The 26,743-nt window shown below is 43.3% G+C and overlaps 3 protein-coding genes across 3 annotated transcripts; 1 reads left to right on the plus strand and 2 right to left on the minus strand.

Annotated features, from left to right (window-relative positions):
- Positions 1-1,799: 1,799 nt before the first annotated feature.
- On the minus strand, positions 1,800-2,901 carry gpx2 (glutathione peroxidase 2). The gene is made up of 2 exons (XM_018727482.1): positions 2,680-2,901; positions 1,800-2,153 (listed from the first exon to the last, which is right to left on the minus strand). Exons 1-2 carry the CDS (start codon positions 2,899-2,901, stop codon positions 1,800-1,802), a joined length of 576 nt encoding a protein of 191 aa, XP_018582998.1.
- A 3,234-nt stretch (positions 2,902-6,135) lies between these two features.
- rab15 (RAB15, member RAS oncogene family) lies at positions 6,136-15,450 on the minus strand. Its single transcript, XM_018727494.2, has 7 exons — positions 15,297-15,450; positions 9,026-9,086; positions 8,773-8,833; positions 8,397-8,474; positions 8,039-8,128; positions 7,723-7,788; positions 6,136-7,549 (listed from the first exon to the last, which is right to left on the minus strand). The coding sequence occupies exons 1-7, from the start codon at positions 15,418-15,420 to the stop codon at positions 7,391-7,393; spliced, it is 639 nt and encodes a 212-aa protein (XP_018583010.1). The 5' UTR covers positions 15,421-15,450; the 3' UTR covers positions 6,136-7,390.
- Positions 15,451-17,817: 2,367 nt separating this feature from the next.
- Positions 17,818-25,593, plus strand: fntb (farnesyltransferase, CAAX box, subunit beta). The gene is made up of 12 exons (XM_018727499.1): positions 17,818-18,009; positions 19,119-19,183; positions 21,403-21,475; positions 21,715-21,806; positions 22,103-22,249; positions 22,520-22,603; positions 22,702-22,788; positions 23,370-23,499; positions 23,941-24,073; positions 24,204-24,315; positions 24,686-24,800; positions 25,330-25,593. The coding sequence occupies exons 1-12, from the start codon at positions 17,908-17,910 to the stop codon at positions 25,450-25,452; spliced, it is 1,263 nt and encodes a 420-aa protein (XP_018583015.1). The 5' UTR covers positions 17,818-17,907; the 3' UTR covers positions 25,453-25,593.
- Positions 25,594-26,743: the final 1,150 nt, after the last annotated feature.

A 26,743-nucleotide genomic window follows, 5' to 3' on the forward strand; every position in this document is an offset into this window, starting at 1 on the left:
CGTATGGGACAAGCGGTTCAGAAAGTGTGTGTGTCCAAATATCTACCATATTTGCCTTTCTACGTGATTTTTAGAGTGCACTGTATATTATATGATGATAATGATAAGAAAATTTTGATTTCTTTTAAAATAATGTGTGTGTGTAAAATAATGACACATATAAAAAATTATTAAAAATTTGAAATAAACAGATGATTATTGAAAAAGTCACTTTTCTGAACAAGGTGAAGAAGGAAGAAATGATGAGAGGTGAGTGTCATTGACAGGTTCCTTTCCACACCAGATGAGAAAACTTTACGCTGTGGAGAAAAAGTGCTGCGATGGAGCGAAATTAGTTTTGTTCTCTTCACTAAGTGTGGAAATGGGTGTAAATTTTCATTGTTATCCTCCGAAAAATTTCTCTGAAACAAATCTCAGCCAACCAGGGATCAGCATCTAAAAATTTCAGCATAACACAGTGGTGTAAGAACTTTTATAGAGAACCTGTGCTGAAAATTAGTAACACATTCTCCACACACACACACACAAACACACACTTTCTTGTTCCTGTGCAAGTGTAGTGTTTGTGCATCTGATCTGGCCTGAAACCACGACACGGCAGCGATCGCACTAAATTTAAGACAGCACTTTTACATTCAAAAGCCCCCTCAACCTAGGTAGACCCTTGTACCCTGACTGACATAAGCTGCTTGGGCTGTGGGAGGAAACTAGAGCACCCAGGAGGAAAATGCACCTCCACACAGACTGAGCTGGATGCAAACCAATAGCCTAACAGTGAATACCTACCTTTGTTAAATTTGTTTTCCTTTCGTATTTGTACTTTTATTTTGTCATATAACTACAATGGCATACGGGCTTTATCAGGGGGCTTTTATTTTGACACGGTTTCGTTTTCCCAAGAGCCCTGCATTTAGATTTGCCTAATTAGTTAATGCGGTTGGCGCGCAGATACAACTTAGCCCAGCCTGGTTAGCTGCGTGCTACAAGCACGGAAGAATTTGTTTAATAATAAGGATTCGCAATCCTCCGAAGAGGCACAGGGTTTGTACATGTATATAGTTGTAATTTTTTTTTTTTTTTTAAAAATCTATGTAAGCGGTTCAGAAAATGTGTGTGTGTTTAAACTTAACGGTGTTTAACGTGAAGTGAGTGTAACTCTGTTGCCGAAGGACGGAACGGAAGTTAATGTTAATATTTCTGTTTTTTTTTTTTTTCATTTTTACGTCACCAGCTCTTACGTTTGTGGAGGTTGTCAAGTTATTTTCAATAAATCAACTAAACCGTCAGTCAAGTCTTGGCCATCACTCGGGTGGGTCTGCTGTGTGAGGGGACAACTACTACCTGCTGCCACCACTGCCACCGAAGCAAACTTTGAAACTCTAGTACTTGGTAATTTCGTTGCAGGCTGAAAAATATGATTTTAATACATTATTCACAACCTTATTATATTTCATAGTGAAGAAGGAGCAAGATCACCCCTCTCCTATATATAGTATAAAAGCATTCAGTGTAGCACAAGTGAAAACTCTGAAGTCTCCTACAATACAGTACAAATGTTCATCGCCCACCAGTCAAATCCAGGTAGTTTTTTATTTTTTATTACAGTAGCATAATCCATAACTCTTGAGATTTTACAAAGCCTCTGACATTATTCCTTTGACATTTTAGAATACTATCTTCATGTAATAAATCTCAAAAGGAAGGAAAATGCCATCAGTGTACTTAAAAACTGCTGTTACTTGAGATACCAGAGAAACACACGTGAGCAGCAAGAAGGACCTTCCCTTCCCTTCCCTTGTTTAGTTCTTGGTTAGTTTTAAGAGTCGCTGGATGTCGGGCTCAATGTCGATGGTTTTAAAATTTTTGCTGTAGCGCTTAAACGGCTCTCCCTCGGGCCCGATCAAAAACTTTTCAAAGTTCCAGGAGATGTCCGCCCTGCTGACTGGGCTCCACACAAGGAACTTGGGGTCTTGGATGAGGATGCTGGGGTCATCATCAGGATAGGGAAGTTTATCTTTCAGATATGCGAAAACTGGGTGTGTGTTTGTGCCGTTCACGTCACACTTCTCAAACATGGTGAAGCACGGCTTGAACCCTCCTCCTGGGCGCACGTGCATCAGTGAGTTCAGTATCTCTCCATTTGTGCAGTTCTCCTGCAATGCAAACACAGCACTGGTCATTTCACCCTCATAATAAAGGTAATCTGTTTTCATTTGCTTATTCGCTTTGGATGTTGGATGTAAGAAAATTAAGAAACAGACAAAATAGCATGGCTAATGCTGGAGTGTCAGTTCACTGTACATCAGAGATCTCCACAACAATTTCACACTCCAACATTAGTTATTACTTATTCATTTAGCAGATGCTTTCCTTCACACCAGCTTACATTAAGTTTTTACACTTAACTTTATTTACCCATTTTATACAGCATTGTAACTTTTACTGGAGCAATTCAGGGTAGGTACCTTTGTCAAGGGTACTACAGTAGGAGTAGGGATTGAAACCCAGGTGATGTTAGTGCTGAAACTATTACACCACCTGTTGCCCACCAAATGAAACAACCAAAACTATTTCAGTCCCGACTAGTCTTTCAGAAACGTCTTTCAGATATAGTGTAACAATAACAGACCATCACCGCAAAACAAAGAGCAACATTTTTGGATGCTTTGGCACACATACCTGGTACCCGAACTGGTTGCATGGGAAGCCCAGGACCACTAGCCGGTGAGGGTATCTGCCCTGCAGCTCATTGAGCTGGCTGTAGTCCCGGGTGGTGGTCCCTCAAAGAGAGGCCACATTCTCGATCAAGACCACCCGTCCTCTGTAGATGTTGAAATCGATGGACTCCCCCTGCAGAGATGTCGCACGGAGGTCGTAGAAAGTCTTAGCGATGAACGCCATAACTCCAGCTGCAGGATCGCAGTAAGAGCCGAACAGTGTATTCTCTTTTAATACCCACTCTTACTGTTTGTGTCATCCCCGGTCACCTGACGACAAAGACAAAGGCTCTGAACCTGGTGTCAGGTGGCTGTGTGGAAAGCCGATACACACCTGTCACTGATCCTACGGCAAGGTGTACAGGACACAAGGAGACCACCTTCTAGATTTTAGTTCGCAAAGATGCCCCGCTACAAGTTCATAGGAGGTCTACCATTGCCATCTTCCCAAAAACAATATGCATTTCCTTCATAATGTACATAATGAGAAGAATACCCCAACAGCTACCTGCTACTGTCTGCTTAAAATCATCCATCACAATTGGCCCTCTTCACTGAGGTGCTTTCTACAGCTGCTCGGCTACAAACATCTGCCGGCTTAAGATTAAAATTAAATAAAAGAAGTAAATTAAACAAGAAAAGGACATTGTGCTCTGGAGCAGAAGGCCTATATATTAAAAGGATGAATGACCCAGGTGGCATATGGATGGAAACAAAGCTGGGTCAAGTTATTGCATATTATCACTTTGCATCTATGCTCACCATACACTCATGGAGCACTTTATTAGGAACACTAGTATACTGACACTGCATAGGGCCTTCCTTTGCTCTCAGAACAGCTGCAATTCTTTGTGACATGGATTCCACAAGATGTTAGAAATGTTCCTTTAATGTTCTGGTCCATGTTGACATTATTGCATCATGCAATTACCGCATTTGTCAGCTGCACATTCGTGCTGTGACTGTCCCATTCTCCCACATCCCAAAAGTGTGTGTATCGGATTCAGATCTGGTGACTGGGAAGGCCACTGAAGAGCAGTGAACTCATTGCCATGTTCATGAAACCAGTTTTTGATGACTTTTGCTTTGTGAGATGGTGAGTTATCATTCTGGAAGTAGCCATTAGAAGATGGGTAAATTATGACCATAAAGGAACGCCATGTTGTTGATGCCAAATTCTGACCATCTGTGTGCCTCAGCAAAAATCGAGATTCATCAGACCAGGCTACGTTTTTCCAGTCTTCAATTGTTCTGTTTTAGAGAGTCCGTGCCCACTGCAGCCTCAGCTTTCTGTTTTTCATGGAACCCGACATGGTCTTCTGCTGTTGTAGCCCATCCGCCTCAAGGTTTGACGTGTTGTGCATTCTGAGATGCTTTTCTGATCACCACATTTGTGAAGAGTGGCTACCTGAATTACTGTAACCTTTCTCAGCCCAAACCAGTCTGGCCATTCTCCTCTGACCTGTCTCATCAACAAGGCGCTTCTGTCAGCAGAACTGCCACTTATTGGATGTTGTTTGTTTTTGCACCATTCAGTATAAACTCTAGAGACTGCTATACGTGAAAATCCCAGGAGACGAGCAGTTACAGAAATACTCAAACCAGCCCATCTGGCACCAACAATCATGCCAGTGTCAAAATCACTCAGATCACATTTTTTTCCCCATTCTGACATTTGATGTGAACATTAACTGAAGCTCTTGACCTGTATCTGCATCATTTTATGCACTGTGCTGCTGTCACATGATGGGCTGATTAGATAATGGCATGAATAAGCAAGTGTACAGGTGTTCCTAATAAAGGCCTCAGTGAGTGTATATTTTAAATGTTGTGTTGTGTATGCTACATATATTCAGGAACAAAATTAGATTTTCATACATATAAAATTGCAAATAATGAAGAATGTGACTAGCATTATCGTAAGGACAGAATAGATCACTACGTATTGATTGATGGTCATAATCACGATCGAGTAGTACTTGCAGTGCTCATACTGTGTATAGTGACAGTGAGTCTTTTCGAATCAGCTTTTTGTGGGGAGATGTTAAGGGAAAGAGTCTGGAGGGGATTAAGATACTGACAGCTGAGTCACTGCAGTAACTCTATGATGGGTATCATGTTCTTGGCCATAAAACATTCATGTTCTCATTACCACCAAGGTGATTAATGCTGTTTGGGAAATCAGAGGGAAACCTTGTCTTATCAATCCAAATATATCCAATATTTTATTTTTTTTTCTGTCCTATATATGTTATGCTAGAAAATAAACTGCCCTTTAATACTACATTATTTTAGAAAAACAATAGGTGTCACTGCAATGGTGACCAACGACAATACTTTGTGTTTTCGTTCATAATTTAATGGCTAATTTTTTGCTATGTAAATAGCATCAACTTGAGATTTATAGAACTACCGCTGGAGGTAAAATATTATCTCACTTCATGTCATAAAAAAAGTTGTATAAGCAACTTTCTTGGCTGTAAAAGAGTGAAACAGTGACAGAATAATGCGATGACGATGGAATAGTAATTCCACACAACTCACCTGCTGGCCCACGGAGGAGGTGACTTGCTCTGTGCTCTAAGCAATACAATAATCCCTTCTTCCTTTAGTGAAACTCACACCATCTTTAATTTACTCATATTTCAGGGGAAAAAAAAACACTACAGGCTACACAAATTTAAATAAATATCTCACTACTGTTTATTCTGCAACATCTACAAATCATTTTTTCCTTTAGAATAAAATCCCGCAATACATATTTCCACAAATACCAAGATAAAATTATATAGAAACAATATACTTTTTCTTTAAAGAAATGAGATAAGCAGAGACAACACAGAAGTACACCTTAAATCTACAATGGGACTGAATTCCCATTCCAAGATGACATGAGAAGATATCCTCACACATACTGTATGCGCTTTGTGATAGAAAGCGCAACAACATCTGTGCAACTGAGAAAAACCAGGTGTCTGAAGTCACGTGATGCTCCCGCCTGCAAAAACTGTGGCATGCCCCTCATTCTTGCTTATGCATCACGGTCCTTATAAAGATGAACCAGTATATAATATTTCTCCCAAAGGCAGCCATACAGCGATGCCATATAGACCCGACCTAGACAAGCAGATCGTATATACAATATTTGGGACTTACAACACAGCACACCAGACTTCCGCTGTATTCTTAGGATTTAAAAATAAATAGATAAACATCACAACTTTATGAGTGAGGCATGCATAAATAAAAATAAACCATTAAATCAGTAGCTAACAACCTACAGAGCCTGCATAATTTTAAAGCCATATCCGATTACCCGCCTCCTTTTGAAATCATGAACAGTAAACTAACATGCCAAGTAGATGTAATGTCAGTAGAGTCTTCATTATTTCTAAGACAAATCACATACATGGGCTGATTTTTTTTTTTTTTTAATTTACTGAGGCCAGTTGATCTCCTTTAGAGAAGTAAAAAGGGACTGTGTTGAAAAAGTGGTCCTTAGACGTTTTCCTTTGGACAAGTGAGCCATCAGACGTTTTGGTTTTCAGCCCTTCAAAAATTTAACATTGCTTTGTGCCTTTCGTGTAGTATAGGGTTTCCTCAGCTGAGCGTGAAGGAAGCGTGGAGAGCAGCCAGGCTACTGAGGCCCAGGGCGGTGTGGAAACCGGCATAACCCATGAGCCCCATGGCAGAGTGGACTCTAATAACTGCAGATATGAGCATGGTGTGGACAGAGACAGACACAGTGGATCTGCTGTGAATTCAAATTCTGCTCCGCATTTTTCTCCATACCATTGAAGTGTCACCCATAGAAAAAAAAAAAAAAAAAAAAAAAAAAAAAGAACTTTCTCAGATGCGAGACGCAGGGGGCAACAAAATACCAGGCTTCTCTCCATGAGAGAATGTCTAAAAGTGCACAGTATGATGAAACTGTTCTGTGCAAATGGAAAACCACATTATAAAGGGTTTAAGGATGAGCGTGGTAAGGAAAACTGAAAGAGGAAGTATTGTTACATAGCAAGGCTTTCTGCATAAGTCATTTATCAGTAATGCATATTGGTGTTTCCATCTTAAAGGTCACACAAGACATGATATAAAAACCTTAAGATTGTACAGCATTCCACTAAGTGATATGTACAGTACATTTTAGTATGTTCACTCCAAAGTGCTCACGGTACATAGAGATTTCACTGAAGACACCCCAAAGCACTGATCATAACTAGGTTCACAAATTTTGCACTAAATAATTCAGCAAAAGGATTTGGGCTGGTTTAACAGATCCAAGATCAGCGTTCAGGGCTATTATTAAAAATCAGTGGATGGTGTCAGACTGGTAGGGACACACCGAGTTCTTGTGTAGAGTGCTGCCCCTTGGTGGTACACTGTGTAAGTGACCAATTATACATCATTCTAAAAGTGAGATTCAACAGCTGCAACAAACAATACAAACATTCCTTGTTTTGAAGAGGGAAAAAAAGCACCAGCCCCTTTGAGAAACACACAGATTAATGAGAAGGAATGTATATAAAGAAGAAAATTAACTTTTGAAGCAAATAAAAGATACTGTGGGTATGCGAGATGCTGCAGCAATGTGAGATCACCCACCAACGGGCATGATGCTCTCGCAAAAGTTCCTTAACACCATGGAAACGTCACACAGGGGCAGCCCCACCCTAACACCAGCAGTTCTTCTGGGAGCTGGAACCAGCATCACGTTGGGTCTCCTCTTCCTCAAGGTCAGCAATGCTGAGCTCCTCGCTGAAGGGTACCCGCAGCACGTCTAGCTCCTTCTTGTTGGCCTGCAGCACGAGCTCCGTCAACCGGGTGAATGACTGCAGGAGCAGAGAGAAACCTTAAAGTCATCTGTCGTGTTGCCGCATCGGATCTGACGGGCTGAAGACTACCACTAAAAAAAACCTGCTGGACTTTTTGTTCCCCATGGAGGTCTCTGACAAACCCTCAGTCAACAACAGAAACCTCTGCCGTTTCAACGAAATCTACTTACCTCCTTAATGTTGTAATTGGTACAGGCACTTGTCTCAAAGAAGTCCATTCCATAGGTCTTAGCAAGCTGCAACAGCAACAATAAAACCAGGCACAATGATGGCAAAAGTTAGTTTACCTTAAATAAAAACTCATTTCTGCATAATCTCATGCACACATAGCAAAGGTTTTTCTTTATCTGTTCTTTGCATACCATGTGGAAAGGCATTTATATGAGGCATAAACAAAGTAAATAACCTTATGATTTAGTTCTTGTAAAATCTTTTGAAGACTTAAAGCAGCACACAAAGCACACGCTCAACGAGAGACTGCCGCACCTTGCTCCCCTGCTCTCTGGCCACCTGCCTCTTCTGATCCTCATCGGACTTGTTTCCGATCAGGATCTTCTGCACGTGGTCTGGGGCATACTGAATCAGACAGATGGTGTCAGTACGCCTGAGAGTTCCTTGCGGACTCTAAAAGGTTTCTCTATGGACCCATTGTATCTAGCAGTGTAAGCCACCATGGTGAATAAGGTATGGGCTGATAACACTACATCGTGATCGCTGGAAGATGCTTTGGAGAAAAGCATCTCCTAAATGAAGTAACGTTAACGTACCCCATGTCCACTACAAAATGACCGCTATCAGAGAGCTATATATAGAAAGACCATACACGTCTCAGTTGGAGTCTCACCTCATCAACGTCACTGGCCCACTTCATGATGTGCTGGAAGGACCGCTCACTGGTGATGTCATACACCAGGAAGATGCCCTGAGCAGACAGAGGGAGCAGTCAGTGCAACTTGGGTCTAAAACACACAGCTGGGGAAGTTTGACTCAGACACCTGAACAGGTATGACAGGGTGAGTCACGAACGGTAAGGGCATCTGGGCCAGGTTTCACTCCTGCTTTCACAATTAATGTTTAGGCAAAGCTAGGTGCCCCAGGAATTCCCAGTCACACGTCAAAATAAAGCTTTATAGTGTATAGCTCATATCCGTTCATATTTCACATGTACAAGTTGTCACTGCATATTAAATAGTCACTGTGTGTCAGTGGAAGCGACTTACTTGTGCTCGTCTGTAGTACTGCTTAGTAATCGTCTGGTATCTCTCCTGTCCTGCTGTGTCCCTGGATAGGAAACGCACAGAGCTACAGTTTACTTCCTTTCACCTGGTTACAGATGTGCAGCTAATGCCTCTTAATCACCAACTTGTTTTCACACTCCAGGGAGCTGTCAAAAGAGCTGGAAGCAATGACTAGGATAATAAAAATTTAATTGCAGTTGGTCAGGCCGGTCATATCCCTTTGGATTTCACTTACCATATCTGTATTCGCACTTTGATGCCATCGATTTCTAACGTCTTCATTTTGAAATCCACCCCTACGGAACAATGGAAAAGGAAAAGAGCAGAATGAAAAAGGTCACTTCTTACAAAGAAGTCATTCGAAATGTGCTTCTCTAAATGTCTGTGCAACGCGAGCTGAGTCATGCATGTTCAAGTCCCTTGTTACGGATGAGAGGCATTTAATGTTTCATCTAAACATAGTGATCACACAACTTTGACGCAAGTAGATGAAATATATTCTTCTGGTTGAACCTGCAGCCAAATGGGTTAAAGACAAGATGGTCGCTAAAGCGAGTCTGTCGCACCTTCTTTCAACAGTTTCCATGGAAACAATTCCCTTCTTTGAATCATGAGCAGATGTGGTATGCTGGAGTGTCGGGAATACACGTCTTTTTCTGGCCATGTGTGAATTCAGCAGCTCAGCACCTTCAGCACTAATCCATCTCATCCTGTGGCAATCAGTTTTATAAAAAAAGTTCAGGAAACTAAAATGGTTAAGGTCCACCAGGCCAGCTCATTATTCAAAGGGAATAACATATTAGTTGGTAAAGGAGCAGTCAAAGCAGAGTGCTAGACTGAAAAGGTTTACTTTTGAATATGTCCCAGGAAATGGTTCAAAATCCACAGCCTGAAAGCCAAACACAGAACCGTCATTCTATATGTCTCAACCCTTCTATAGTATGACATCATTCACAGGTGATCAGATTAACAGATCATTTATGGTCTGTCTTTACCTAAAATGATGTTATGGGCAGTCAAACCTTTATGGGAAAATTAAGTTCAGAGACGTGTGTCAAAATTCTGCTGAGTAATTTCCTTTTGGCCTCCTTCCAAGCAGCCTGGGCACATCGGTCCATCAAGCATGAGCCCAGGAGAGCAAAATACCGGTGTCCATTCATCACTCCTGACACTTTGCTTCTCAAAACAAGGCTCGACTGGAGGTTCTTTCCAGCACAACATTAGTTCTCTGGGGTAATTCTCTAGCTGCCTCTTTCAAGTGGACATGCTGGAGCTTGTTTGCAGAGAGCAGGGTGGCCAAGAGCAGGATGGCCAGGGGCCATGAAGAGGGAGGTGGTGTAAACCCCCATGCTCTGGCACACTGGGCCATTGCAGGAGTTGCCTGGATACACGGAGCATCAAATCAAACATAGCAGTCAGCCTTTTTGTCCTCTTGCATTGGGACACCTGTAAATCATGTGCAATTTACCACCTTCCCCCTCAGAAAATGAAATCAGTGGCCATGAAAGCGTTGAGACCATTCATCCCACAAATTGTTCTGCAGAAGTGGATTTCATGTGCAAGTGTCAACAGTAGCAGAACAGCAGGCGCTGCACATGGAGGCAACAAGTCTATGAATAAGTTAGTGGTGGCTGTGGTAAGCCTACCATTCTCACAGTGAGGACCTTGAGATGGCATGCTAAAAAACACCACCAAAATTAAATCAAGCAATTTTCTCGTAAGGTAAAGCACAAATTATGTTTTCTATGACACAGTCATACAGTATTACAGAGTAATTAATTCTGTTGGCCCTGATCTATGGATGACACATGCAACTCATGTAATGACAAACAGCCAATTCAGTTAACATCTTGCCATGGACACTCAGAAAAGTGAATTAAAGTAGATGAATGAATTAAAAAAAGTAAAAACAGGTTTAAAAATATAGTGTGCTTTCAGTACTGGCCCTATCACTCTCTTTGCAAAATATTTTGCCTTTGTAATGCATGTACTACATACTGTATATATGTAGTACATGCATTACAAAGGCATAAAATATATATAGACACACTGTATATGTGATATGACCATATGTCTGTGTGTTATATATATAGGGGGTGTGGTGGCGGCGCAGCGGATCGGAGCAGGTCCTGCTCTCCAGTGTGTCTGGGGTTCAAGTCCTGCTTGGGGTGCCTTGTGGCGGACGAGTATCCCGTCCTGGGTGTGTCCCCTCCCCCTCACGCCCTATGTTGCCGGGTTAGGCTCCGGCCCCCCGCAACCCCGTAGGGGATGAGCGGTTCAGAGTGTGTGTGTGTGTGTGTGTGTGTGTGTGTGTGTGTGTGTGTGTGTGCGTGTGTGTGCGGCTGCATCCTGCTCTCTGGTGGGTCTGGAGTTCAAGTCCCACTTGGGGTGCCTTGTGACGGACTGGCATCCCATCCTGGGCGTGTCCCCCTCCCCCTTCAGCCTTGTGCCCTGTGTTTCCGGGTTAGGCGTCGGCTTGTCGCGACCCCGCTTAGGACAAGCGGTTTCAGCGAATGTGTGTGTGATATATATTATATATGGCATCTTCCAAAGAAGATCTGACAACCTTTACTGAAGGTTAAAATAAAATTTTTTGGTCCATATTCCCTCAGTATTTCACTGCTAAACATTACAGCTTTAAGAGGTTCATTGACAAGGCCCTGCCTTCTGAACAAGATTGAAAACTCAACACTAAAAGGCAAATTCCATCAACCTGCATTTAGTGTATTTGTCAGTGAAATTCAATTAAATTCACCATAAACACCATCCAGCCAGTCTTTTCTCCCACCTACTGATTGCTGGTGACTATCAAAAGGAGATGAAATGGGGGGGGGGGGGGGGGGGGCAGAAAATGACAAACTTGCCATTTTAAAGAATGGACTGTAAGCAAAGTCAACCAAAATCCAGCCATAATCAATTGCGCCCCATGTGTCACGCAGCTGAAAAAGGCAAAGGAGGACATGGATGAAGCAGCAGTCCTGGGAGTGACAGCGATATGGCTTTTGAGCCCTGAAAGACCGGCTTGGAGACTCCAGGACCCAGGGCGGCACAGACACTATTATTGCCACCTAGAAATCCAGCGATAGGGGATGGGGAGGGTCGACAGTGATCATCTGCACACTCAGCGGTGTCCCACATAACAAGTAAATTGATGCTTAACTACATCTCAAGGGGAAAAAAGTCTGTGCTTCAGACTAAACACAGCATGCAGAAGTACCCTGATTATTGAGTGAAATAACAGTATTACTTGCATTATACAAAAAAACCCCACAATTTTCATGCTGTTCCAAAACCAGGTTTGAGTGATAAAATATTCAAATGTGTACATCTCAGTATTTGTAATACCGAGGAAAAATCCATAGAATTTTTACAAATTTCAGCATTGAGTGATCAAAACATAATCCAAGGCCTGAGACTGAGGGCTGCAAATCGATAAGAAGTCAGGGCGATTTTTGCACTGTGGTTTCCTCTCCAATTGTCTCGCAATGTCTACCAAGCGCTAGTTCCCCAGTATCGAACCCCCAGTCACACTTGGAAGAGATAAAAAGCACTTTAAGTCCCCTGAGCAGTGCTACATGCAGCAACATCAAAATCTTCAACCACAGCCTTTACATATTAGCTCCCTTTCGGTGTACAATACAGGCGGATCAACTGTCATAACATAATGGGAGAGGAGGACCCCAAAGATTGGGCGCTGTTACTCGTATAAACCTCAGGCAAGCGTGTAGAATCCTGTGCACTCCAATCTTCACTGCTTTTCATCTCCCCTGCATCTCACTGTACTGTTTAAGGGAACAGTCTGGAAAAAACTCAGCAGCAAACAGCACAGGATGAACTACAGGTCTTTGATGCTATTGCTCATCTTTTGCTCCTATTCATTCCCCCCAAGTCATGATACATCAAGTATACTTCTTCCAGCCAGTACTTATCTGCTTCATTGATTCACTATTAATTAACATTGCTGGTACTGCTGGTTTAACTTCCCAGTCTGCAATAAAGCTTCCCTAAAGCCTGCTACCTATAAATAGATCAAAATCATCATCATTATTCTAATTATTATTTAGCAAAGTTCCACAGATAATTTAGAATATTAATTTTGATTAACTGAAACCATATCCTTAAGTATTCCTTCTATAATTATCACACAAGTATCCTTCAAAAGCATTGTGCTTCCTTTTTATTAGTGCTCAGGATCCCCTTCTCCAACGGACTCCAAAACCGTAATTACCCTTGAATGTCGATGTAATTATGTCGAGAGTTTGCATGTGGGCAACATCAGTTTGGGCCGAAACAACCGTTAGGCTACTGCATAGTCGTAACACTGTCACACGTCCGATTCCGCAGCTTGTGCCCCACAATACACATGATTACCATAATCAAGTTAAATTGGACCCTTTTCCTGGACTTCCATTCAGAAAACAACAATTTCTTATTCATTTAGAGAAAGGTGCGGAACAGCATAATGCCATGTCACAATTAGGTAAACAGTCTAAAACTGTTTGTAATGGAATTAGAATAAATCAGCTCATGGGATGTTATATTCCCACTGTATTTTCCAGCTCCTTTTACAAAAGACCTACTAAAGCTGTATTTTTGTTTGCCCCACTAATCCAGCCAGCAAAGAAACATCATGTTTAGTTTCTGTCAAACTGAGCTCTGCTGAAGTGCAGGAGAACCAAGAGCACTCCTTTCACATGGACCTGGGCCCAATTCAAAGAGCTAAAGCCCCTTCTTTCCACTTATTCCCCCAGTGAAAGAAGCGGTCAATAAATTGGCTAGAGACTTCATCCAAACTGCAAGAGAGAGGGGGGACCATGGGAAAAGCCTGTGAAGGTAAACGTTTCAAAACAACAAACTAGGAGGAGGAGGGGAGAATAGAGCGACACAGAAAGAGAGACAGATGGTCTTCTTACATTGAAATGTCCATCTGTTCCTTACTCACAACTACAATAACTTACTCTATGACTAAGGTTTTCACATCAGACCACTTTGGTCCATCTTGGTTCAGGTCTTGCCTGCATGTAAACCCACGGTTGCTGATTCATGGATATTTTGCAGAAATGTTGCATTGTAGGTGCCATATACAATAAACATACATTAATGCAATGTGCTACCATGTAACACTTTCATTTGGGGTATATACAGTATACAGTGCCCAATAAATGCCCACTCATTTGACCTACATGCCATATGGGCAGGGAAACAGTAACAAATCAGAAACTGACATCACTGCTGGCTAAGTCAGCAGGACTGACAGACACTGAAGACCTGTTTTACCATGATTTTGAGCTAACCAAGTTTGTACAATGTCTTACTGTTCACAACACAGATATCAATTAGTATTTTTTAGTAATTCCCTTAACAGTAAATACGTGCATTTTTCTGATTATCATCCCTTGGACAGATGGTGTTTGAACGTGCACTCAAATTCCATTTATTATGTACTCACTTTTATCTTTTATCATACTCAGTCCTATGGGTGCTCAAAAATACCCCACTTTAAAAGGGGGGGACCATCTCCTGTCATAAAGTACAAACATATTGCACATCCAACCCAGTATAAAAGAAATTCCAGCAGCTTGTCAAGACTCATCTTTTCACTCACTATCTCTTAACCATCTAATTATTTTTCCAGTAGTATCGCACTGTTCTTTACCCTTTCATGCTGAGGTGACCCATTTATAATTTTCATTCAGTAAATAACTTTAGTCCAGTCCTAGAATAATCTTCAAACTGCAACAAATGTCCTAGACTGTCATCACCTGATGGTTATCTTTTGACCATTACTTCATTCATCAGACACTTTTCTCCACAGTGATTTTCAATTAACTCTAAGTACTATCAGCCCACACAATTTATTCACCAAGGTGACTTACACTGCTAGATACACCATAGCTCTATTGCTTTGCAAGCGATGTACATGTAAGCCACCTTAAACACACATGTCAGTTATGACAATAAATCTCTGAGAAAGTGACAATAAGAAGCACAATCTCCTAAATACTTATTCTGTAGTAACTGTAGAACGTACACGGAACGGTTAAGTTTTGGAAGAGGGATCTTTAAGAAGTGTGCTGGCAATGAGAAGCAAGTACCACTCCCGCCCCTCATCCAGGATCAAAGAGTCACACTGGCATCAATGATGAAACCCAGGCCAGAAAACTGGAGGTATGAAACCTGTGTTTCCTATGTTGTTGCTCGAACCAGTTACAGGGATGCTTAGTTTGACAAAACACAACGCAAATGCACGTATTTAGAGATGAAGACAGCAATATGTCAAACGCCAACATTTTGGGACATCATATTATATAGACGAACGTGGCAGCTGACTTCAAGCGATGTGAAACATAAACAAAGAAGAAGAGAAAAGATGAGCGCGGCCCGCGGAGAGATGGAACCCGCGAAGAGACAATGAATGACGAGGATGATGGTGGTACAGAGCCACGCGAACAACAATGACGGTGGAGCGCGCGGCGCGCTCAACACAGGCAGCGACACGCACGTACCGATGGTAGAGATGTGTGAGGAGTGGAACTCATTGTCTGTGAATCTACACAGCAGGCAGGTCTTTCCGACACCGGAGTCTCCGAGGAGCAGCAGTCTGAAGAGCACGTCGTACTGCTTGGCCATAGTGCGCTGCGCTGCGCCGCGTTGGGGGGCGTGGCAGGGCGGGGCGGAGGGGCGGAGAGGCGGGGCCGGGAGGAGGCCTCACAGTACGGTGGCGGTTCTCTTCCCGGTGGCTGCCTCGTCTCCCATACCTGTCCAAATAGAGAGACAGCCCCCTGCCTCTACCTCAGTCCTTCTTCTGCCGTCCTAGCGGAGCATCACTGGGAGCCGCTGCTACCATCTCTCATAACGGGGGGGGGGAGAGTCCGTGTGCACGAGGCGGCGGGGGCGCGCGCGCTATCACCGTAGGCGTTTTCCTGCCTCGGTCACAAAGACGTGAGCTGCGTGGAAAGGTTGTGCACGGAGCTGGGTTGCACCATGGTAATCTTTACTCTCCGTCCATCCGTATGATAGACGAATGTCCTTTAAAATTCAAAGAGGAAAACGCGGAGGACTTTTTTGTGTGTCTACAAGTCAAGTCCGTAAACGTGTGTTCATACTTGAAATATTGCAAACAACATGGTCGAGAGAATAGTTAATATTAATATCTGTATTATTTTCAAAAGCCAGCTTTTAATAGCCTGTCTTGCTGTTGACGGAGAGTTACGTAATTTCAGGTCGGTATCTAAATTGTTTGAACTCTTTCTGTTTAGGGAACACAAGACACAAACTGCATGTTGTATCCTGAGCAAGACCAAGATGAAGATTCCGCTGCTTTTGCCTACGCTGATGTGGGACACTCCTAACCCTCTGTACATTGACATTCATTTCTTTTCCAGTCAACTCCGTTACCCCTGTCTTCATATAAGACTTAGCATTTCAATAATCAGAAATCAGAGTTGTAACCATCAAATTGCAGCAAGTACATATAGAGCATCCTGACATTATGTTTTTCGCAGATACGGTGCTTCTTATTTTTGACCGTGTCTCACAATATGACACTTACCCCCTCAAATATGTAGCGAGACCATAGAATCTGTTTCCTTTTCAACGCAACTATTTATACTGAATTTTATGACTAGATGTTTTGCGAACAAAATGCATTCTGAACACTATATGACACATTTTTCTCCTACTACAATGTTCAGCTCACTGTGCCATCATAATGTACAACCACACTTTACATTTATGCATTTAGCTGATGCTTTTGTCCAAAGCAACTTAGTGTTAAAGTTAGTTATTACTGATACAGGCTTACAGTTATTTACCCATTTTTACAGCTAGGTGATTTTTGCTAGAGCAATTTAGGGTATCTTGCTCAAGACTACAGCCAGAGGTGGGGACTGAAGCTGCAACATTTGGGTCCAAAGGCAGTAATGCTAACCACTACACTACCAGCTGTCCCCACTTTTGTTAACTGTTTGTCCTGGTCAGGGTCACAGCAGTCTGAAGTCTATCCCAGTGTCATTGTGGGCAATTGCAGGAGGTGCACCCTGGATGCAACATTTTGCAGTGTGGCAGGGCGCATTGTCCTGCTGAAAGAGGCCACTGCCATCAGGGAGTACCATTGCCAAGAAGGGGTGTATGTAGTCTGCAACAGTCTTTAGGTAAGTGGTACGTGTCAAAGTAACATCCATATGAATGCCAGGACCCAAGGTTTCCCAGCAGAACACTTCCTGCACCGGCTTGCCTTCTTCCCATATTGCATCCTGCTGCCATCTCTTCCCCAGGTAAACGACGCACACGTACCTGACCCTCCACATGGTCTAAAAGGAAATGTGATTCAGACCAAGCCACCTTCTTCCATTGCTCCATGGTCCAGTTCTGATGCTCACATGCCCATTGTAGGCTCTTTCAGCAGCGGACAGGGGTCAGCATGAGCTCTCTCACTGGTCTGTGGCTACACAGCCTCATAGGCAGTAAGCTGTAATGCGCTGTGTGTTCTGACACCTTTCCATCATGGCCAGAATTAAGCAATCTGTGCTCCAGTAGCTCTTCTGTGGGATCGGACCAGGTGGTAACCTTCGCTCCCCATCTGCGTAAATGAGCCTTGGGCACCCATGACCATGTTGCCAATTCACCAGTTGTCCTTCCTTGGACCACTTTTGGTAGGTACTAACCACTGCATACCAGGAGCACCCCACAAAACTTGTCGTTTTGGAGATGGTCTGACCCAGTCATCTAACCATTACAAGTTAGCTCTTAAAGTCTCGCAGATCCTTTATGCTTGCCCATTTTTCCTGCTTCCAACACATGAAATTCAAGAACTTACTGTTCACTTACTGCCTAATATATCACATCCCTTGACAGGTGCCATTGTAACGAGATAATCAATATTATTCACTTCGCCTGTCAGTGGTTTTAGTGTTTTGGCAGATCGGTGTCTGGCTTGAGGGCGCCGACGTTTATTTGGCGTTTTCAAAACCATGACTAATTTGTCCTTCCCGGGCTGCCGTACTTTCATTTCTACCAATGAACGGCCAGTACTGGTGTAACTCTGACACAGAGATCTTATAAGGGTGTAGCAGTGCAAGACATACCAAACTACCCGCTGTACTTTTCTTTGTTATTATGGAAGAGGAGGTAGTAACCCCGTTGCGGTGTTTTGGAGAACATCACAAATCCGAATTATTTACGGACGACAACGTGAAGACTGTGACTTCAGTCGAGCAGGTAGCCTGTTAGCTAGCCTTAGCTAGCATAAGATCACCTATGTTTCACCACTGATGGCAATATATACACATGTGACATACCCATAATGAAGCATCTCGCATTGCTTTTTGAAACAAGTGTATTTTGGTTCCTCGGTGCTTAGGCTAAGTCATAAGATCTTTTGTCCTAAATCCACTTAACGATTAAGTTAACCTGAGCTGTTTCACTGTTTGAGTAGACTGGGGTGACCGAGACCTGCTGTACGGTACTGTAGTCTACGTGTGTCCCACAAACCACATCTCCTGTCAGCAGTGGTGGGTCCTTTTACTTCGGAACAAAAACATACCCTGGGTGCGTCATCAGCACATGATGATGATCATGGAAGCTCCGTCCTGTGCTGACACACACACACAGTTCCCTGGGTTACCAAGCTGCTTGACTGCACCTGCCACATAAGTGTCGGTGTTCAGTTCCACCCGCAGGAGTAAAACCCGCGGAGTTTTCGCGACACGCACTGCGTTGCGGGTGAAACAGTTAATTATCAATTTAATATTAAGTGCTAAGGGCGCGGAGGAACAGTAGCGGCAGGCAGGGGCTGCTTCTGTGAGTGCGGAGTTCCTCGGTTAATTTACTTAGGGAAGATGACAGTTTGTGAATTACTGTCTCCAGGAGAGACCAGTGCCGGCACACGCCCTGTCACGTGACCTCAGGTCGGCAGGCTCGTACCCATCTCGAGAAGCGGGTTAAGCGATTGGCTACAGCACAGAATCGCGCGCTTTGTGTCGAACACAAAAAAGCCGTTGGCCTGTGGAGTTTCAGACGACTGCTTAATAAATTATTTATTTGTTTGTTTCAATATTATGTCTGCCATATCCTGTTAGTAAGGATGGAACGTTTCTTATCCGTTTCATATCTGATATGACTATATTTCGAGTCCTTGTGCCTCACATTTTCAGCATTTGAGTTTTTATGTGAGAGTGGTTTTCACTGAAGTGTAAATCAAATGAGTGTTGGTACTGAAAAATTGTGCCTGTCAATGTGTATGTAACTGTGTGTCGTTCCTCCTGAGGAGTCCCATACCTCCGTGCCACCCGCTTTAGCTTTCACATCTCATCTTTTTAACCTGACAGAAAAAAGTGGAATGCTCTGTTCAAGAAGTCCTCAACATGTTCCAGGAGAACCACAAAATACCACAGTAAGTAATAAAGCCCTGTGTTGGACAATGTCTAGAGTCCTCTACTGTCCTAATGTTTCCAGCTGAATATAGAGTAAAGGGTTAAAAATCCATTTTGTTATTTGTTTACATCTGTGTCATCATGGGTGCTGATCACAGTGGAAATGTGCAGAATCCAGTTTGCATACTGGTCTGGAATATAAACCCCCTTCCAACCTGTATCTGAGTAGGGACTTTATTATATACTATATATTTACATAGTGTACAGTGCAGACCCTTAAAAAGGTGTTCATTACATGGAGCACATTGTGTGCAGGAGTTAGACTGTCAATAACAATATGAAAAAGACCTCAACAACATTGTATAAAAACTTCTGTCTCATTTTTTGCAGCGGTCAAAGCAAAATTTATATCCTTTTTCTAGTAGATATGTGGTCACTAATTTTACCATGAAATGGTTATTTGATGAGAAGCTGTTTTTCTCATCTGACATAATAGGTGTGTAATAACCAATTCCATATGTTGCTTTAGAGGAAATCATGTGTGTAGTAGAAAAACAAAAGTAGTGCAGGGGCAAAAATAAGTGAGCCCCAAGTTGCATTGGTTAAACCAAGTAGGAAAGTACAGTCAGCTGTGTAAATCATAATCAGTTATTCATTTTTTAAGTTAAAGATTTTAGATTGATTTTCTACCTTTATTTTCATATTTTATACAAGAATAATGACCATCCACATAGGATTGGTGTACTTTGAAGCAGCGCTGTATTTATCATTTGCAATTATGTCCCACACCTTAGTGCTGGAGCATTTCTTTGATTATCAAGTCAAGTCATGTGTTTGCTGGCTCTGCTGTCTTTTCAATTATCATATAACATTGGGCTGACTCAAGGGTTGCCATGGTGATGGTGTGGCATAACAGGGGCATTGGGCTTGGACTGACATTATGTACATACGCACACATTGTCTGAACATTGTCCCAAGCGGGGTTGCGGCGAGCCAGAGCCTAACCCGGCAACACAGGGCGTGAGGCTGGAGGGGGAGGGGACACACCCAGGACGGGATGGGACGCCAGTCCGTCACAAGGCACCCCAAGCCAGAGAACAAGACCCGGTCAAATCTGCTGCGCCACCGTGCCCCCCCACAGGCTGACATTACTGATAGCAAATTGACTCATACTTGACCATGCTTCAAATTCTGTTTATTTGGGGGTTTTTTTGAGCATGTGGAGTACCACAAGTTAAACAGCATTGTTGCAAAGGTATTCTTTTTTTGGAGGGACAGGAAATGAAAGGTGGATCACTGCATTTTTCCTAATAATCTGGCTAGAGAACATGTGGTGATCTTCCCTGGGTGTCCGTGAGGGAGTAAGGTGATATGGTGACTACACTTTCTCTGTGTTCTGCCATATGGACCTACTTCCCAGGTGAATAAATAGTTTTTACAGTAAGTTGATGGCAAAAGCCCAGAGATGCATGGAAGTGCAGCAGATATTGAGTTGCGCTATTAGGAATAGAGGATAGAAATACAGTCTGAAAGCAACTGCAGCCACAGCAGGGGACCTGGCATGGTTCCAGGTGCTCTTTTCCGATGGCATAAATGTAAACCACTTGCTTAAAGGCTGTGTTTCTGCAGTTCTGTGGAGTGCATTGTCAAGTGAGGACACAAGTGGAGTTGTAGAGAGAGGTTGTCCAACTGCTAGCAAAATTCCAACTGCTAGCAAAATTCACAAGGGTCAGTCTCATGAACTATGATGCACCCCAGTGTATCGCTTCATTCAATTTTTGCTCACGATTTTGGCAGCCATAATGATTTAGCAAAAATTTTGATTATCTCATCTTTCACCCTTTAATATCGTTCACAACGAATTATTTTATTTTAGCTTCCTTAAGATTTTCAACAAGAGCCTATAACAGTTTTTGGAACCCAAGGTGTTATAGGGGTTACAGAGGAAACTGATATTGTAAGGTATGAAAAACAAAATACCACTTCATTTTTTTTCTATCTTTACTCAATTTTTTGATACAGCATCATGGAAAAAAAAAAATCAAAGTTTATTGAAACATTGTCTGTGACTATGACCTGTTTTAAGACAGAGATTCTACAAGGATGCCCGTTGGATGATTTGGACATTGTGTCACGACCTTAGTCATGCACAATAGCAGGCCAAATCTATTGTCCGGTTCAGTGCTCCATCTCCATCCATCCAAATTAAAGTATGTCTGTCTCTTGTTTGCTCCACCAGGCCAACATTACTGAGAGAACAACATTATGTCTATCTGAAGAGGGGTTTGCGGTATCTCTCTGATGCCTATGAGGTTTGTGACTTATACATATACTGCAGCCTCAGTTACACTGAACATTGACAGAGTTAAAAATTCCTTTGGGTATTCTCAAATAGTTGCTGCTTTCAACTGCAGATCTGCAGCAGACACTTAACAAGTCGATACAAACCACTTTTGTCTTCTGAATATTCCCTTCAATATAGCTTGGGAATGAGTTTGTCCAAGTCTGAGGCTGGATTTCTGTTGATTGTGCTCGTTTTTTCCCCTCCTAGTGTCTGGATGCCAGTCGTCCCTGGCTCTGCTACTGGATCCTGCACAGTCTAGAGCTGCTGGACAAACCTGTTCCTGCCTCCATCTCATCAGAGTATGTATGCTCATAGAGCTCCTCCAAACCTCCAGTTTATTTCAGGCAGGAATAGAGTTTCCACTCATCACAAGTGTATTTTGGACTTTCTGACCCATCTGTACACTGCTGGGCCCAGGCCCTGATTAATTTGAGCCAGGGATTGTGCTCAGTATTGTCTGGCTGACTGTGATTTGCTGTTGTCTGATGGTCGGGTTTGTAGGAGAAATAGAGTTGCTACAGGGAGTTTCTCACATGGTGTGAGAAGGGTTCAGTAACATAGTGGACAGAATCATACCCTCCCTCTCTCGTTCCAGCGTGTGTCAGTTCTTGGCACGATGCCAGTGCCCGACAGGTGGCTTTGCAGGGGGCCCAGGTCAGCAGGCTCACCTCGCACCCACATATGCTGCAGTCAACGCGCTGTGCATCATTGGTACAGAGGAAGCCTACAGTGTCATCGACAGGTAGAGGGCTCAGCTGCAAGGCTGTTCACACGTGATGCTGTTGCTAGGCAGAGGCATTTCCTGTGAGTCACACTTCTGGTTAGCTGTATAAAATTCACTGCAGAGGCAAAAGACAACTTAAACACATTGAAAGAAAGACGAGCAAGTCTTCTGGTAAAAGCGAAGACACTGACTACGTTTCAGCAGGGTTCCTGTGCCTGTTTGAAATAGCATGACATGATGTGCTGTATAGGTATAAACCCGTCCTTTGCTTTGTGCTTCTCCGGACAGACAGAAGCTTCTGGAATTCCTGTACTCTGTCAAGCAGCCAGACGGCTCCTTTGTTATGCATGTGGGTGGCGAGGTAGATGTGAGGTGTGTACCATGCGCTTCATCCCCAGCCTTACCTCTCAGCTTCTTTTTGTTTCTTCAGGAAGTTTAAACCCCATTTTGAGCGTTCCTCTCTGTCCTAGGAGTGCGTATTGTGCTGCTGCTGTGGCCTCCTTGACTAATATCATCACCCCTACACTGTTTGAAGGCACGCCTGGCTGGATTGTCAGGTAGGGGGTGCTACTCTAAAGATGTATTAGACCACTCATTTTCCATGTTGTATAAAGGTCCCTGTCCCTACAGTCCAGCATATCCAATATAAATATGTGTATTTTTCAACCATTACCACAAGAGCCTGCTTCTATGACAGCTGCCACAATGTAGAGATTCAAATGTTCAGGTTCCGTCTGTTATCCAACAAATTGATATGCAGGATTTGTTTTGGCTGTCTTTTTGATTTCCACTCATATATTGTTATAGCACCAGTTTAGGTGTTTTTATCCAAAGCTTCTTCTACATACTTAAACATTTAGATTACTCAAATATTTAACTAAAGATTTTGTGCTTAATCGCTGTCCTGGGATAGCATAGTGGTTAGGGCTACTGCCTTTGGACCCAAGGGTTGCAGGTTCAATTGTCACCTCCAGCTCTAGTACCCTTGAGCCAGGTTAAGTACTTACCCTAAATTGCTCCAGTTAAATTTCCAAGATGTATAAATGGGTGAATAATTGTAAGTCACTTTGGAGAAAAGTGTTTCCTAAACAAATAAATGTAAATGCCCTATTTGATGTGACTTTCTCTCTGCCCCAAGTTGTCAGAACTGGGAGGGGGGCCTAGGTGGTGTCCCAGGGCTCGAGGCCCATGGGGGCTACACATTCTGTGGTACAGCAGCCATGGTCATCCTTGGGAAGGAAGACATGCTGGACCTCAAGTCCCTACTGGTTAGTGGAGCCACATCTGTCACCTCTTAGACTGTGGCCAAACTTGCTCAGTGGCCTCTATGGTTTTTTTTTTTTTTTTTTTTTTACTTTTTGCAAACAGACCAGAAATTGTGCAGTGGTTTCCCACACACAGTCATCATCAAGGCTGTCAACCTGCTTTGAAACCACACTACTCATTGGGCCACTTGGAAGCACGGACACTACACAGTTTCATCATTAGCATGTAGCCTCCTGACTTGGTAACAAGGACCTGGAAATTGGGACAGTCCTGCGGTCCTCTGAAGTTTCCAACTATTTGGAAAAAATTGTGTTTAAATGGAACCGAATAATCTCTGGTTTTTAAGGCTGAGTTTAGACAGTGACCTAGAGCCTTTGTCCCTGGTTTATGTGTAGCAAGTGAGTAAACATAGCCTTTGTGGTCTGCCCCTTTTCTTCCCCCAGCGCTGGGTGGTCAGCAGGCAGATGCGCTTTGAGGGTGGCTTCCAGGGTCGCTGCAACAAACTTGTGGATGGCTGTTACTCCTTCTGGCAGGCAGGACTGCTGCCCCTGCTACACAGAGCTCTCTATAAAGAGGGTAAGAGTTGTGTGTGCAGCATCTGTACTTATAATTGCTGCAGTTAAGAGTTTATGCCATAGTATAATAATTTTGTTGTTGTTTGTTGTCTGCCTGAGTAGTCAGAGTGTAGTATTGTGTATTGTTGCAGGCGACCCAATGCTCAGCCAAAGCAGCTGGATGTTTGAGCAGCAAGCCCTGCAGGAGTACATCCTACTCTGCTGCCAGAATCCTGCCGGCGGACTAGTGGACAAGCCCGGCAAGTGAGTCACAGTGCTGCCAATGTGGTCTCACCTGTTCCTGACACATATTTTATCTTCTCTGAAGTAAAAATTCAGCTAGAAGGCCTTGATGCTGGTGATATTTCACTAGTCTCCTGGACCAATCGTGTTTCATAGTGCTGTGCTGTGTCAGTTTCTCATTATTGAGTACTCTTATCCATTGTCTGTGCTTGCAGCTGGATCAAGAAATGGTGCTTGTCAATAAGGAACTATTTAAAATATTTAGATGGGTCGGTCAAGTCAAAAGTGACCCAAAACTAAAGGAAATGATAATGTATTGCATGTAATGTTATCAGAGCTTTAATCGTATCTGTAGCACATGACAGCTGTAGCCAGTTTCTTGTCCAATCAGATCCAGAGACTTCTATCACACCTGCTACTGTCTGAGCGGCCTGTCCATAGCACAGCACTTCGGAGGACATGATTTTCACCTGGAGCTGATCATCGGAAATGATGATAACAGGCTGGTAGGTTATGTACAGTGAGATCCCCAAGATGGTACACAGATGTGAAGTATGTACCTAGTTAACTGTGGAAGCTTCTGAACATTGACTCTTCTGTGACAAAAACCTAAGGATAAATATTTTCCTCTGTGTCCAGGGGTTGGCTTTAATGTAGAATAATTCTAAAGCACTAACTTAGCATTAACTTACAGGTCTATTTTAATGAGGAAAGTTAGTAAGTAGTTTTTATTTTTTCTTATGACAATGCTCTACTTTTGTATGAGTTGTTAATTATATGTATACATCACATAGGTTTATATGTATTTAACAGGTATGTGTCACATTTACTGTGCCCAGATGATCTTGGTTTTATGTTTGTAAGATTTCTGTAGCTCGTATTCAACTTTAGATTCTAAGCACCTTCTAGTGGTTACAAGTGGTAATACAGTTGAATACGGCCTTCTTCAGCCATCCAGCATCCATGTTTTAATATCTCAGCATTCGTTGTGAGGCAGACAGGCTTAATCCCAGCCATTTCTGTGATCCCCAACAGGAACCAACTCACCCAGTGTACAACATTTGTCCAGAGAAAGTCACTCAAGCATTTGAACACTTCCGCAAGCTGCCAGTCCCTGCACAGAGAGAGGGAGCTGGCAACACATCAAACCCTTCATAGGCCCCAAATGAAAATGTTCTTTCTCCAGTTTGCTACAAACTTTGTACGGAAGTGAGTGCCTGCTTTTCAGAGGTATGGAGAGGGAATGGCTCCTGTCTGATGAGGAATATATGCACTCTGACTCCTGTTTAACCTCTGAAGAAGCAAATGGAATGGCTTTATTTTTAGTTACTAATAAAACTTTTGAAACCTTCCCAGTCTTTGGATTTGCTTATAAGAAACTTATGCATCAAACAGATGTGAGAAAGTATAATCTGTTGAAAAGAATGAAAGGTTTAACACACATTTATTCAGAATCCTGTGGCTAGATTCTAAGATTTCTTAAAGTTGTTGAAACTGGTGTTGGTCATGTGCTTTGATTCACACGCTAGATGCAACATGTTATGTGTATTGCTGTAGCAAAAATTGTGCCATTGTATTGCATGGCAGACTTCAGACGAACTTAGTAATAAGGCATGTCATTTATATATTGTCAATCAAAACCTGTTTAGATGCAATTCTTAAAGCACAGTTTGGTTGAATCCATCCATCCATCTTCCTCCGCTTTTATCCGGGGCCGGGTCGCGGGGGCAGCAGTCCGAGCAGAGCCCTCCAGACTTCCCTCTCCCCGCACACCTCCTCCAGTTCCTCTGGGGGAACCCCAAGGCGTTCCCAGGCCAGCCGGGAGACATAGTCTCTCCAACGTGTCCTGGGTCTGCCCCGAGGCCTCCTTCCAGTGGGACAAGCCCGGAACACCTCCCCAGGGAGGCGTCCAGGAGGCATCCGGAACAGATGCCCGAGCCACCCCAACTGGCTCCTCTCGATGCGGAGGAGCAGCGGCTCTACTCCGAGCTCCTCCCGGGTGACTGAACTCCTCACCCTATCCCTAAGGGTGCGCCCAGCCACTCTGCGGAGGAAACTCATTTCTGCCGCTTGTATCCGCGATCTCATTCTTTCGGTCATGATCCAGAGTTCATGACCATAGGTGAGGGTAGGAACGTAGATCGACCGGTAAATTGAGAGCTTCGCCTTACGACTCAGCTCCCTCTTCACCACAACAGACCGGTACAATGACCGCATTACTGCGGACGCCGCACCGATCCGTCCGTCAACCTGCCGCTCCATTTTTCCCTCACTCGTGAACAAGACCCCGAGATACTTAAACTCCTCCACTTGAGGGAGGAGCTCCCCCCTAACCCGGAGGGGGCAATCCACCTTTTTCCGACTGAGAACCATGGCCTCGGATTTGGAGGTGCTGATTCTCATCCCCGCCGCTTCGCACTCGGCTGCAAACCTCCCCAGTGCACGCTGC

This window comes from Scleropages formosus, chromosome 15 (genome assembly GCF_900964775.1).
Source record: "Scleropages formosus chromosome 15, fSclFor1.1, whole genome shotgun sequence".
Lineage (NCBI taxonomy): Eukaryota > Metazoa > Chordata > Actinopteri > Osteoglossiformes > Osteoglossidae > Scleropages > Scleropages formosus.